Source organism: Capra hircus, chromosome 6, assembly GCF_001704415.2.
Source record: "Capra hircus breed San Clemente chromosome 6, ASM170441v1, whole genome shotgun sequence".
Taxonomy (NCBI): domain Eukaryota; kingdom Metazoa; phylum Chordata; class Mammalia; order Artiodactyla; family Bovidae; genus Capra; species Capra hircus.
This window is the reverse complement of record NC_030813.1, coordinates 65,442,080-65,456,333: the sequence shown is the minus strand read 5'-3', so window position 1 is coordinate 65,456,333 and position 14,254 is coordinate 65,442,080. Positions and strand designations below refer to the sequence as shown.

The 14,254-nt window shown below is 35.9% G+C and overlaps 1 protein-coding gene across 1 annotated transcript in view; it reads left to right on the top strand.

The window, feature by feature from the left end:
• Positions 1 to 14,254, top strand: part of GABRA2 (gamma-aminobutyric acid type A receptor alpha2 subunit) — a 175,961-nt gene that overhangs the window by 62,078 nt on the left and 99,629 nt on the right. Inside the window, exon 4 of the mRNA XM_005681573.3 lies at positions 2,063 to 2,130. Within this exon, the coding sequence (XP_005681630.1) occupies positions 2,063 to 2,130 (68 nt within the window). The remainder of the gene's footprint in view (positions 1 to 2,062; positions 2,131 to 14,254) is intronic.

Here is a 14,254-nt window from a genome sequence, read left to right as displayed (position 1 = left end):
TGAAGTCAATGAACTTTGAAATCATTTTCTTTAGGGCAACTTTGCATACCTGTGTTCGGTTTCTTGAGGTGTTTCTCTTACTGCTTAGAGCTTTGAGGGTAATCTTATTTTTTTCTCTTTAGATTCTTAATTGGCACCTCATTGCATTCATTAGGATGACCATATTCTACCTTACTTTTTACTTGTCTTGTGGTGTGTAAGTAGGTATTCTTTCATATTCTTAGCATGAATATTTTCATGTATTTTTATCATCACTCTTTTCTAACTTATCAACTCCAGACTGAGGAGAATACTTCCATTTGCGTATATTTGGGTGAAGACTACCTTAACATTTTAATGTCTCTCCTCTGGAACATTTTAAGTCAATTTCTATAATGACTAAAATTTTATTCAGTTGTTTGAGTAAATGTGAAAGTATGATTGATTTGGTATGAGTAAAAGGAAAAAACATATATAAGTCAGACTCAGGACCAGCTACTTAAGTTGTGAGACCCAGTCCAGGATGAGAATGTAGCGTGCTTTATTCAGAACATAATTAAGAATTTCAGGGAAGTGGAAAGAGAACATTAGACCAAGTACAGGACTCTTCTGAGCACAGAGACCTATGTGACTGCACAAATTGTATAGCTATGGAACAGACGCTGTACAGATATTTGGGGGCAGGTGGCAGCTGAGAATTAACTTTATAGATGAGTTTCAAAACAAAATTTCATGAGTACCATTTTTTTGGAATAAAATAGTATATAAAATAACAAAGTTGAATGAATATATTTATTTGGAACATCATACTAGGCTTTGGCACAGAGTATTGTGGAGAGTAGAATATGTCATTAATAATAAAACAGTTTTAAATTAATTCTTGACTGAGATCCAATATTTTGTTTACCTTCCGTGCTCAGGAGCCAGATTGCATGGGTCCTAAAACCTGACTCTGTCTACTCTACAGAGTGTGGGTCTTGGGGCACATTTCCTTAACTTTCCATATGTCGTGTTCAAGTGTATTGGGATGATAGCAGAGACTCTATCTCACAGATTTGTCATGAAGTTTATTATATTTTAAGATCTTTGAAGAGTAAACAGTCTACTCTGTTATTTCAAAATTCTTTTACTTTTGCTTTAGTAGATACTCTATCCTAAACTTAGTTTGCTGTCTTATGGTTGTGAATTAATGTCCAGTATAATGTTAAAATGTTTCATGATATTTGTGTAGAATTACACATTTGTCACTTAGCAGTTGTGCATTAAGTTCATGATGGTAGAAATTAATGATGTTATTTTTTTTCTTATAAGAATATTGAAAGGGCTTTATTTTTAATTTTTTTTTTACTTTGAGCTTTCTCCCATCGCCATTTGGCTTATTTGAAAATCAAAAATCTAACTCACCTGTTTAGCAGAGCAATCCAGTTAATTATGCTACACTTTATAAGTTACATAACTTCCAAATCTAATTCAATTTTAGCAGTTCAGGCATTCTTAAATACATTTAAAAGCAATCTTTTTTGGAAGTAATCCTTGTGATTAATGAATGTTATTTGCTTTTTTGTGTCACTGAATGATAAACCTTTTTATATTAATATGAATTATGTTTACTTATAGTGATTAGCAATGTGTTTGTACATTATTGAGAAGATACAGTAGTTTACAGTCTACAAACTAAATCTCTACCATCATGAAATACTATCTGAAATATTTGGTTTAATGATCAACTTTAGGACTGTATCAAGCAGTAAAGATAGTAAGTGTATTTTATTTTCTATACTGGTACATTTAAGATAGTTTCTGAGAAATCATTCTGAGCTCAAAACAAAAGGCTCCAGTCAGGTATAGTTTCCAAAAAGAATTTCATAATTTTTCTGGGTATTTAGCATTTAGGACTGTGAGACCCTAGGGAGTAATTAAGCCATATAGCTATATTTGTTGGTTGTGAATGTTGAAAAGAAAACAAACAGCAATATTCTCGATTATCACAGAACTTTCTCACCATGCCATGCTCTTGACCCCTTTTCTCGCCTCTGGTTCTCATAATGTAATATCTATATTCAATCTCTTTTTCTCATACCAGACAGTATTACCGAAGTCTTCACTAACATCTATGTGACCAGTTTTGGCCCTGTCTCAGATACAGACATGGTAAGTTTTGCATAATATTTTTACTTTGTATAATGGGAAGTATGGGAGATAATTCAAAATAAACACATATTTTTAGTGTTATAGATTATATATCTGTCTCATGCCTGTTTTGCCTGTTTGCTGTGCTTAGTCACTCAGTCATATCCAACTCTTTGCAACCCCACGGACTGTAACCTATTAGGCTCCTCTGTCCATGGGGATTCTCCAGACAAGAATACAAAAGTGGGTTGCCATGCCCTCCTCCAGGGTATCTTCCCAACCCAGGGCTCTAACCCAGGTCTCCCTCATTGCAGGCGGATTCTTTACCATCTGAGCTACCAGGGAAGCCCCATGCCTGTTTAGTCTGCCCCAATACATGGAGAGTTAAGGCTGTTAATCTGCCTGTAGAATGGTGTACCATGGTAACTTAAGTGGTCAGATTAACTCTTTATATTTTTTATTATTTTCAAAGCTTTCTACCCAGCTACAGTGTGGGAAACAATTGTTTAAATAAAGTAATTATATTACTGAGAAGCACTTTCTAAGATTAAAACCCCTACTTGACTTCCATACGTCTGTATGGTTTCATAGATAACTGCTTCTTACAGGTTGTGGTCATGATCAGTGTTACAAATGGAAACCTTCTACTGCCATTGAATAAGGTGGATTTCTGGTCATACTGGTCATATCAATAAATACAGTACAGGTGGCAGAGGATGAGATGGTTAGATAGCATCACCAACTCAATGGAAATGAATCTGAGCAAACTCTGGAAGATAGTGAAGGACAGGGAGGCCTGGTGTGCTGCAATCCATGGGGTTGCAAAAAGTCAGACACGACTTAGCATCTGAACAGCAACAAACAGTCCTCATTTATAATAGATACATATAAATCAATCTAAAAAAACTAGAATCTTATCACTTGAATTCTATGGAACTGGTCTTTATTTTTCTTTAAAATGAGACCAGTAAAAGAGGGAGATTGGTCTGTTGGGTTAGAAATCAGTACACTAGACCAATCATCACTAAATTCTTGGTTGAGCATAAGAATTTTATTAGTCTACTTGCAACAACTTCTACTGCTACCTGTAGTGCTGTACTATAGAAATTTTTTGTATAAATAATTTTTCATCCACCTTTCTTGCTGTCAGAGAATGAGAATTAGAGGAGATGCCCTTGTCCCAGGCTTTGCCTGGCCATCCTCCATCATGTCATCCTCCCCAGTTTCTTCCTTTTATCTGATATCCCATGGGGAAGGATGACAAGCATGGAGGTTTTCCATCTGGATAAACATGGGTTTAAAACTGAAGGTTTTCCTTTCTTGCAGATACTCATAAACAAGATTGGCCAGTTTTTTTGAACTATACTATAGTTAATTTACAATATTGTGTTAGTTTCAGGTGTATAACCTAATGATTCAGTTACTTTGTTTTCAGATTATTTTCCATTATAGGTTATTATAAGATATTGAATACAGTACCCTGAGCTATACAGTAAATCCTCATTGCTTATCTATGGCATGCATAGTAGTTTTTATCTGTTAATCATATATTCTTCATTTATCCTTCCCCCACCTTCCTTTTGGTAACCTTAAGTTTGTTTTCTATGTCTGTGAATCTGTTTCTGCTTTGTATATACATGCATTTGTATTATTGCTTAGATTCCACATATAAGTGATATGATGCAGTATTTGTCTTTCTATCTGACTTACTTCACTTTATACTTAAGTATAAAATTCTCTAGGTCCATCCCTGTTCACATAAATGGTGATATTTCTTTTTTTTTTTTTCTTTGTGGCTGAGTACTATCCCATTGTGTGTGTGTGTGTGTGTGTGTGTGTGTGTGTGTGTGTGTGTGTGTGTGTGTGTATGTCACATCTTCTTAAGCCAGTTTTCTATAGACAGACATGTGGGATGTTTCCATGTCTTGGTTGTTCTAAATAGTGCTGATAAGAACATTGGGGTGCATGTGTCTTTTATTTTTTTTTTTATTTTTATTTTTTTTTGTTTTAATAAATATATTTATTTGCTATTCCAGTATGATAAGAAAAGCTGTTTAATCTTATACTAATCAGTCATTTCCTTTTTTTTATTAGATCATTAAATCTTTATTTTTTATTTTATGTTTTTTTTATTTTTTAAATTTTAAAATCTTTAATTCTTACATGCGTTCCCAAACATGAACCCCCCTCCCACCTCCCTCCCCACAACATCTCTCTGGGTCATCCCCATGCACCAGCCCCAAGCAAGCTGCACCCTACGTCAGACATGGACTGGCGATTCGATTCTTACATGACAGTGTACATGTTAGGATTCCCATTCTCCCAAATCATCCCACCCTCTCCCTCTCCCTCTGAGTCCAAAAGTCCGTTATACACATCTGTGTCTTTTTTCCTGTCTTGCATACAGGGTCGTCATTGCCATCTTCCTAAATTCCATATATATGTGTTAGTATACTGTATTGGTGTTTTTCTTTCTGGCTTACTTCACTCTGTATAATCGGCTCCAGTTTCATCCATCTCATCAGAACTGATTCAAATGAATTCTTTTTAACGGCTGAGTAATACTCCATTGTGTATATGTACCACAGCTTTCTTATCCATTCATCTGCTGATGGACATCTAGGTTGTTTCCATGTCCTGGCTATTATAAAGAGTGCTGCGATGAACATTGGGGTACATGTGTCTCTTTCAATTCTGGTTTCCTCGGTGTGTATGCCCAGCAGTGGGATTGCTGGGTCATAAGGTAGTTCTATTTGCAATTTTTTAAGGAATCTCCACACTGTTCTCCATAGTGGCTGTACTAGTTTGCATTTCCACCAACAGTGTAGGAGGGTTCCCTTTTCTCCACACCCTCTCCAGCATTTATTGCTTGCAGATTTTTGGATCGCAGCCATTCTGACTGGTGTGAAGTGGTACCTCATTGTGGTTTTGATTTGCATTTCTCTAATAATGAGTGATGTTGAGTATCTTTTCATGTGTTTGTAAGCCATCCGTATGTCTTCTTTGGAGAAATGTCTATTTAGTTCTTTGGCCCATTTTTTGATTGGGTCGTTTATTTTTCTGGAATTGAGCTGCAGAAGTTGTTTGTATATTTTTGAGATTAGTTGTTTGTCAGTTGCTTCATTTGCTATTATTTTCTCCCATTCAGAAGGCTGTCTTTTCACCTTGCTTATATTTTCCTTTGTTGTGCAGAAGCTTTTAATTTTAATTAGATCCCATTTGTTTATTTTTGCTTTTATTTCCAGAATTCTGGGAGGTGGATCATAGAGGATCCTGCTGTGATTTATGTCTGAGAGTGTTTTGCCTATGTTCTCCTCAGTTTTATAGTTTCTGATCTTACATTTAGATCTTTAATCCATTTTAAGTTTATTTTTGTGTACGGTGTTAGAAAGTGATCTAGTTTCATTCTTTTACAAGTGGTTAAAAACCATATGATTATCTCAATAGATGCAGAGAAGGCCTTTGACAAAATTCAACATCCATTTATGATAAAAACTCTCCAGAAAGCAGGAATAGAAGGAACATACCTCAACATAATAAAAGCTATATATGACAAACCCACAGCAAACGTTATCCTCAATGGTGAAAACTTGAAAGCATTTCCCCTAAAGTCAGGAACAAGACAAGGGTGTCCACTTTCACCACTACTATTCAACATAGTTCTGGAAGTTTTGGCCACAGCAATCAGAGCAGAAAAAGAAATAAAAGGAATCCAAATTAGAAAAGAAGAAGTAAAACTCTCACTGTTTGCAGATGACATGATCCTCTACATGGAAAACCCTAAAGACTCCACCAGAAAATTACTAGAGCTAATCAATGAATATAGTAAAGTTGCAGGATATAAAATCAACACACAGAAATCCCTTGCATTCCTATACACAAATAATGAGAAAGTAGAAAAAGAAATTAAGGAAACAGTTCCATTCACCATTGCAACGTAAAGAATAAAATACTTAGGAATATATCTACCTAAAGAAACTAAAGACCTATATATAGAAAACTATAAAACACTGATGAAAGAAATCAAAGAGGACACTAATAGATGGAGAAATATACCATGTTCATGGATCGGAAGAATCAATATAGTGAAAATGAGTATACTACCCAAAGCAATTTACAAATTCAATGCAATCCCTGTCAAGCTACCAGCCACATTTTTCACAGAACTAGAACAAATAATTTCAAGATTTGTATGGAAATACAAAAAACCTCGAATAGCCAAAGCAATCTTGAGAAAGAAGAATGGAACTGGAGGAATCAACTTGCCTGACTTCAGGCTCTACTACAAAGCCACAGTCATCAAGACAGTATGGTACTGGCACAAAGACAGACATATAGATCAATGGAACAAAATAGAAAGCCCAGAGATAAATCCACACACATATGGACACCTTATCTTTGACAAAGGAGGCAAGAATATACAATGGAGTAAAGACAATCTCTTTAACAAGTCGTGCTGGGAAAACTGGTCAACCACTTGTAAAAGCATGTGTCTTTTAAAATTAGAGTATTTGCTTTTTTCCAGATGTATTTCCATGAGTGGGATGGCTGAATCATATGGCAACTCTTTTTAGTTTTTTGAGGAACCTCAATACTGTTTTCTTTTTTTTTTTCTTTTCAGGAGCAAGGTTTCTTTTTTTTTAATTTAAATTTGTTATTTAAATTGGAGGCTAGTTACTTTACCATATTGTATTGGTTTTGCCATACATCAACATGAATCCACCATGGGTGTACACGTGTTCTCCATCTTGAATCCCCCCTCTCATCTCCCTCCCCTTACCATCCTTCGGGGATGCCAGTGCACCAGCCCCAAGCATCCTATATCCTGCATCGAACCTGGACTGACAATTCGTTTCATATATGATATTATACATGTTTCAGTGCCATTCTCCCAAATCATCCCACCCTCTCCCTCTCCCACAGAGTCCAAAAGACTGTTCTATACATCTGTGTCTCTTTTGTTCTCTTTTATACAGGGTTATCATTACTGTCTTTCTAAATTCCATGTATATCCATACTGTTTTCTGTAGTGACTGCATCAATTTACATTCCTGTAATTTATACAATTTATTGGGACATGCCTACCTTTCCTTTAGGAGTTAGTTATGCCAGTTTTATCACAAAATATGGTTTTCTTCCACCCAGAGCCACTTCTCTGACCTCACAGTCAGAGAACGTGATGAACTTGGATGGCTGAAGATGTCAAGTACAAGAGGGGTGAAAGTGAAAGTCACTTAGTTGTGTCCAACTCTTTGTGACCCCATGGACTATACAGTCCATGGAATTCTCTAGGCCAGAATACTGAAGTGGGTAGCCATTCTCTTTTCCAGGGGATCTTCCCAACCCAGGGATTGAACCCAGGTCTCTGCATTGAAGGTGGATTCTTTACCAGCTGAGCCATAAGGGAAGCCCAAGAATACTGGAGTGGGTAGCCTATCCCTTCTCCAGCAGATCTTCCCAACCCAGGAATCGAACCAGGGTCTCCTGCATTGCAGGCAGATTCTTTACCAACCAAGCTATCAATTTGGGAGATGACTGATATTAAACACTATAGATCTTTGAAGTTCTTTCAAATTAATATGTGAAACCTTAAGTGCTTTCCCTCTAACTTCAACTTCTCCGTTAAGTGAAAGTGAAGTCACTCAGTCATGTACGACTCTTTGTGACCCCATAGCCATGGGGATTCCTGGAGATTCCTTCTCCAGGGAATCTTCTTGACCCAGGGATTGAACCCAGGTCTCCCGCATTGTAGACAGATGCTTTACTGTCTGAGCCACCAGGGAAGCCTTCAACTTCTACATTAGTTGGCAGTAAAGCTTGTATTTCTGTGCAGCTTGTCTTAGTAAATGCTTCCATGAATTAGAGACACAGTGAGAATGAACACCTGAACTCTATGTGGAGCCAAGTGCAGAGAAACAGAATTGTGCCAAGCACAGTTGAAAGAATAGCAAAATATTATATAAATTATGGTTCTTAATATGGTTACCTTTGGTGTTTTATTACCAGCTAAAACAGAAAGGCAAATGGTATAGGACCCCAAAATATCAAAGTTTTCGGTGTTGTAGATTTTGTTTAGTGAATATTGGTGCTAATAGAACTGTGTTAAAGTTTTTGTTTGTTCGTTTTGCAAAGTGAATTATTTTACCTCAAAAAAATATATATATCAAAATATGTACTTTTCCTAGACACATAATGTTTGCTACTTGAGGGTTTTAGACAAACAGTCATGTATTTTTGGCAAAATGTATGAAGTGACTCTTTTCCAGTGGTGATAATGGATTAAGCTAACTCTCCTCCTTTTGTTCTGACCATTCTTTGGGATTACCGAAACATTTAGAAAGCTAGTAGCTTCAATTCAAAGTGGATCAAAGACTTGACTATAATACCTGAAATCATAAAACTCATAGAAGAAAATATGAGAGAGAAGCCCTTTGACGTAGGTCTTAGTGATGATTTTTTTAAACCTCCCACAAAAGCAAAAATAAACAAGTAGGACTGACTGTATCAAACCAAAACCTTCTACAGAGCAAAATAAATCAATAAGCTGAAAAGGTAATCTACAGAATGGAAGAAAATATTTGCAAATTATGTATCTGATAAGAGGTTAGCATCCCAAATATATAAAGAACTGCCACAACTCAATAGTAAAAAAACAAAACAAAACAAAAACCACAATCTAATTTAAATAAGGAATAAAAACTGAATAGATATTTATTCAAAGAAGACATGCAAATGACCAACAGGTACATGAAAATATACTCACCATCAATAATCATCAAGGAAATGTAAGTCAAAACCAGAATGAGATATCATCTCACACCTGTTAGAATGACTGTCATCAAAAAGACAAGAGATATACAGCATGATATCACTTATCCACTTATTTGTGAAATCTATAACATAAAATAAACTAATGAATATAGCAAAAAAGAAACAGACTCAGACATGTAGAGAACAGAATAGTGGTAACCAGTGGAGAGAAGGAAAGGAGGAGGGGCAAGATAGGGGTACAAGATTAAGAAATACAAGCTACAATGTGTAAAATAATTAAGCTATCAGGATATATTGTATAGCATATCGCAGGAAATATTGACAGTATTTATGATAACTTAAAATGGAGTATAAACTTTAAAATTGTGAATCATTATGTTGTATGGATGAAACATATACATCAACATATGTATCAACTATACCTCAAAAAAAATTTTTTTAAAGGCAAGAGATAAATGTTGTTAATGATATGGAGAAAAAGGAACTTTTATGCACTATTATTGAAACTATAAATTAGTATAATTGCTATAGAAAACAGTATGGATGTTCCTCAAAGAATTAAAAATGAAACTACCATATTATTCAGTAATCCATGTCTGGTATACATCCAAAATGAGAACAAGATCCCCAAGGGAAATCTACATTAGTTTTTCTGTTTTGTTTTGGCCACCCTGTGTAGCATGTGGTATCTTTAGTTCGCTGACCAGGGACTGAACCCAGACCCTGGCAGTAAAAGCACTGAGTCATAACCACTGGATCACCAGGGAATTCCTGAACTCCTGTTTTATTCACCATTTTTCCAATAGCCAAGATATGGAAATATGATGTGATATATATTAATATATGTACATATATCACACAGGGAGAATAAAATTTTGGCATTTTGACATTTTGACAACATGGATGGACCTTGAAGGCATTAAGTGAATAAACCAGACAGAGAAAGACAAATATTGCATTGTATTATTTTCATGTGGCATAAAAAAGTTGTACCACAGGGAATAGATAAATGTTTGTCTGTGTGGAAAATAAAGAGAGGTTGGTGAAAAGGTATAAACTTTCAGCTACAAGACAAATAAAGACTGAGGCTCTAATGTAAAGCATGGTGACTACAGTTGGTAACACTGTATTGAATAATTGAAATTCACTAAAAAAAATAGATTGTTGCTGAAGCTCCAATGCTTTGGCCACTTGGTACAAAGAGCCGACTCATTGGAAAAGATTATGATGCTGGGAATGATTGAGAGTAAGAGGATAAGAGGGTGACAGAAGATGAGATGGTTGGATGGCATCACTGACTCAATGGAAACGAGTTTGAGAAAACTCTGGAAAATGGTGAAGAACGGGGAAGTCTGGCTTACTGCAGTTGATGGAGCTGCAAAGAGTCTAGACAAGACTTAGCAACTGAATGACAACAAGAGTAGAGCTTAAATATTCTTGCCAAAAACAAATAAACAAATAATAAATATGAAGGGATGGATGTGTTACCTAACTAGACAGGGGGAGTCATTTTACTATGTATATCAAATTATCACTATGATTCCTTCAAATATCTTATATAGTTTTGTCAATTATACTTCAGTAAAGCTGAATTATTTTTTAAAAAAAGAAACTGTCATCATTTAGTGTTTCCATATAGGAACTCCTTCCAGGCATTTGATGGTAAATTTATATATTTTTAAAATCCTAAATTCTGGGAAAATGCAAATAAGAAAATGGGAAAAAAAAATTTTAATTGTCCTACAAGAATCAAAGATTTGCAGAAGAAATCCACTGATGTCAAGTTGAAACCCAGGGCAGGGAATGCTGATGTGTGAAGCTGAACACTTAAGGTTAAGGACAATGTGTCCAGAACCGGGGACACAACTGTGTCTGAGCGAAGCTGTCACGATAAAGCAGTCATGCATCTAGCAGTTGGGTGTTTGTGGTCCTGTCTGCTGCTATGATTCTTAAAAATGAAATAAATATTAATAAGGTATATGCAAAAATAAATAAAAAATAAAAGCTGGTTGCTGATGTTAAATGAGTTGTCATTAACAACAGAGCAAATTTAAACTCTCTCAAATCTGAATTAAGTTTAGAATGTTGGTCTTTTTAGTGACTTTAGCCCAAGAATTAAAACAACAACAAAAAAATTAACAGTCTTAAGATAAGCTTTCATATTTGAGAGGATACTGCCACAGATTACATTAAATGTGAAAATGCACTCATTTAGTGCAGACTTATCTAGCGCAAACTCTATAGGTTGAATTGAGTAGGCAACATTGAGTTGGCAACATTTACATTTGTAAAAAATCATATATTGTTTTATTTTATGTATTTTGGATTATGTGTGTATGTATCTGAGCACATGCACTTCTATACACTATAAATTACCCTAAAATGAAATATATATTTAACATCTCTGCACCCTCTTGAGCTACTCAAGGCCCTAGATGTTTTTTCCTAACATATATTGTCCTCGAATCACCTAACCTAACATTGTCCTATAGAATTCTCTTTGGTCATGTCAAATTTTCTACTTGAATTTCATCTTTATGTACCTTGTTTACTCATTCCTACCAATAGTCGGCTGAGGGCAGCCTAATTAATTGTGAGACCATCAACTGGGCACATACTCTATCATCAGTGTCCAGTTAGAGGAGAGAATCCATAACAATAATTAGAACAGGGAAAATTTAATAAAATGAATTATTAATTCGGAAAAGATGGTTAAATAAAAATGTAAAAGGAGATTCTAAGCAATGTAGATTTAGCAAATGCAGGAAGTGCAGAATTTGCTTCTCGGGTAAGCATCATGAACAAGGAAGGAACTCAGGACTGGAAGGGAGTCCTTTCCCCCAAGCCCAAGATTTAGAGCTCACCAGAGAGGACTCTGTGGCTAGAGGAGGATACACCTGCCGCTGGTGAAGAAACAGCCAGTGAAGAAACGTATGAAGGTACATGCTGAAGCTGGTCAGAGGAATATCGTGCCTACTGGCTGAAAACTCACAGCATGGTAGTCCTTTGAAGCTGAACCAAAGGATAACAATGCAGCTAAACCAGGAAGAGAACCAGGAAAGAAAGCCCTCTTTCTTTGCTAAAACGTGGCAATATCCTCTAATGACAAGGCCTAACATTACATGAGCTGATGAAGGAGCAGAGTGTACAGAGTGCTTCTCTCACGTCTCAAAGAAAGGGAAAAGAGGATGAATTTGGAGCTGAAGGGTCATTCACTAGTAAGAGGTGTATATCATGTGTGTGATATGAAGAGGATTTTGAGGGAGAGTCCAGAGATAGTTTGATCACTGAACAGCTACTGTTTGATTTTTGCCCGAATCTAGAGAAGAAAATGAAAGTTGCTTAATCTATATACATGTGTAACACAGACACAGATACTCCCTTATACTGGTAAATCTGTTAGAGAAGACAGAGCTTAATTTCCACACATGTGAAATAGACATGATTTGGCCTTCATATTGTTCATATGGAATGATTTTCACTGATATTACTTTTGTTGGAAAGGCAAGGAACATAATGAGCAAAAGTTTGAATTCATGTTAGCATGGATGGCCAGGTCAGGAAATGAAACTTATGAGTGCTACTCTAAACATAAAGAAATGTATTATGATACAGAGGGGCAGGATACTTATGTTATTACTGCCCATTACACAAAACTGGATATGACGGTATCTAATTCATATCTTACAGAAGCAGTTTTTTAATAGGTAAATACTAAAAAATAAATTTAAGTTTCACTTTGGGGAGACTTAGCTGATACTCTTATCTCTATGCAATGTGCATACTCAGTAGCAGAACCTAAACTCCTAAGTCTGCCTGTGTAGGTCAGTGATCAGATTTGTTGTGACATTAGCCTGAGAGGAAAAAAGCAGCCTAGCAAAAAGAATTAAGACCCAAAGGAGCAAGCGTACACACACACACACACACACACACACACACACACACACACACATATACACTGCTGTCTCAGAATCATTAACTAGCATAATTGCGCAAAGAAAGTTGCAGACCTAAAATTATAATTAAAGATTCTAATTACAGTGTTTGCAATTAAGTTGATTTTTTACAAAAATTCAACTTTAAAAAAATTCATGAGTAAGAAGGTAAACTTGGGAATGTACTAGGAGCTAACTTACAGAGTAGATAGTATCTAATTGCACATTTGAGCAATTTATAACTCCTCAGTGTGTGTTTTTTCCCTTTTTATTTTCTGCATAGGAGATCTTTTCCCATTCTAGTAAGCATTTTCGCTATGTGAGCATATTCTTCAGACATACTGGTACAGCCACCAACTATTGCACTGAAACTTAGACTAAGAACCTCATCCCAAGTGGTTATCTCTTGGACTGATAAGTATTAGGGTTAGAGCTTAAACGATGGACACTTTGAAATCATATCAAGATTTCTGATCTAGGGTTTACCATTAGGTCATTAAAAGGAGGAAGTCAGGTAAATGGAAACCTTGGTTTATTGATCATATAAATCCCCTTGGGTAAATAATTGTCTGTCTTATGAAAACATAGAGTACATTATCTCTTAGAAACCCCAGAAGTTATTGAGATATTGTGTAGTTCAGTAGTTAATATCATGACCTAAATCAAATCCCTTATGATTATACAGTGGAAGTGACAAATAGATTCAAGGATTAGATCTGATAGACAGAGTGCCTGAAGAACTGTGGATGGAGGTTTGTCACCTTGTACAGGAGGCAGGGATCAAGACCAACCCTAAGGAAAGATATGGAAAAAAGGCAAATGGTTGTCTGAGGAGGCCTTACAAATAGCTGTGAAAAGAAGAGAAGCAAAAATTAAAGGAGAAAAGGAAAGATATAAGCCTCTGAATGAAGAGTTCCAAGAATAGCTAGGAGAGATGAGGAAGCCTTCCTCAGAGATCAATGCAAGAAATAGAGGAAAACAATAGAATGGGAAACTAGAGATCTCTTTAAGAAAATCAGAGATACCAAGGGAACATTTCATGCAACGATGAGCACAATAAAGGACAGAAATGGTATGGAGCTAACAGAAGCAGAAGATATTAAGAAGAGGTGGCAGGAATACACAGAAGAACTATACAAAAAGATCTTCACAATCCAGATAATCACGATGGTATGATCACTCACCTAAGAGCCAGACATCCTGGAATGTGAAGTCAAGTGGGCCTTGGGAAGCGTCACTACAAACAAAGCTAGTGGAGGTGAAGGATTTCCAGTTGAGCTATTTTCAAATCCTAAAAGATGATGTTGTTAAAGTGCTGCAATCAATATGCCAGCAAGTTTGGAAAAGTCAGCAGTAGCCACAGGACTGGAAAAGGTCAGTTTTCATTCCAATCCCAAAGAAAGGCAATGCCAAAGAATGTTCAAACTACCGCACAATTG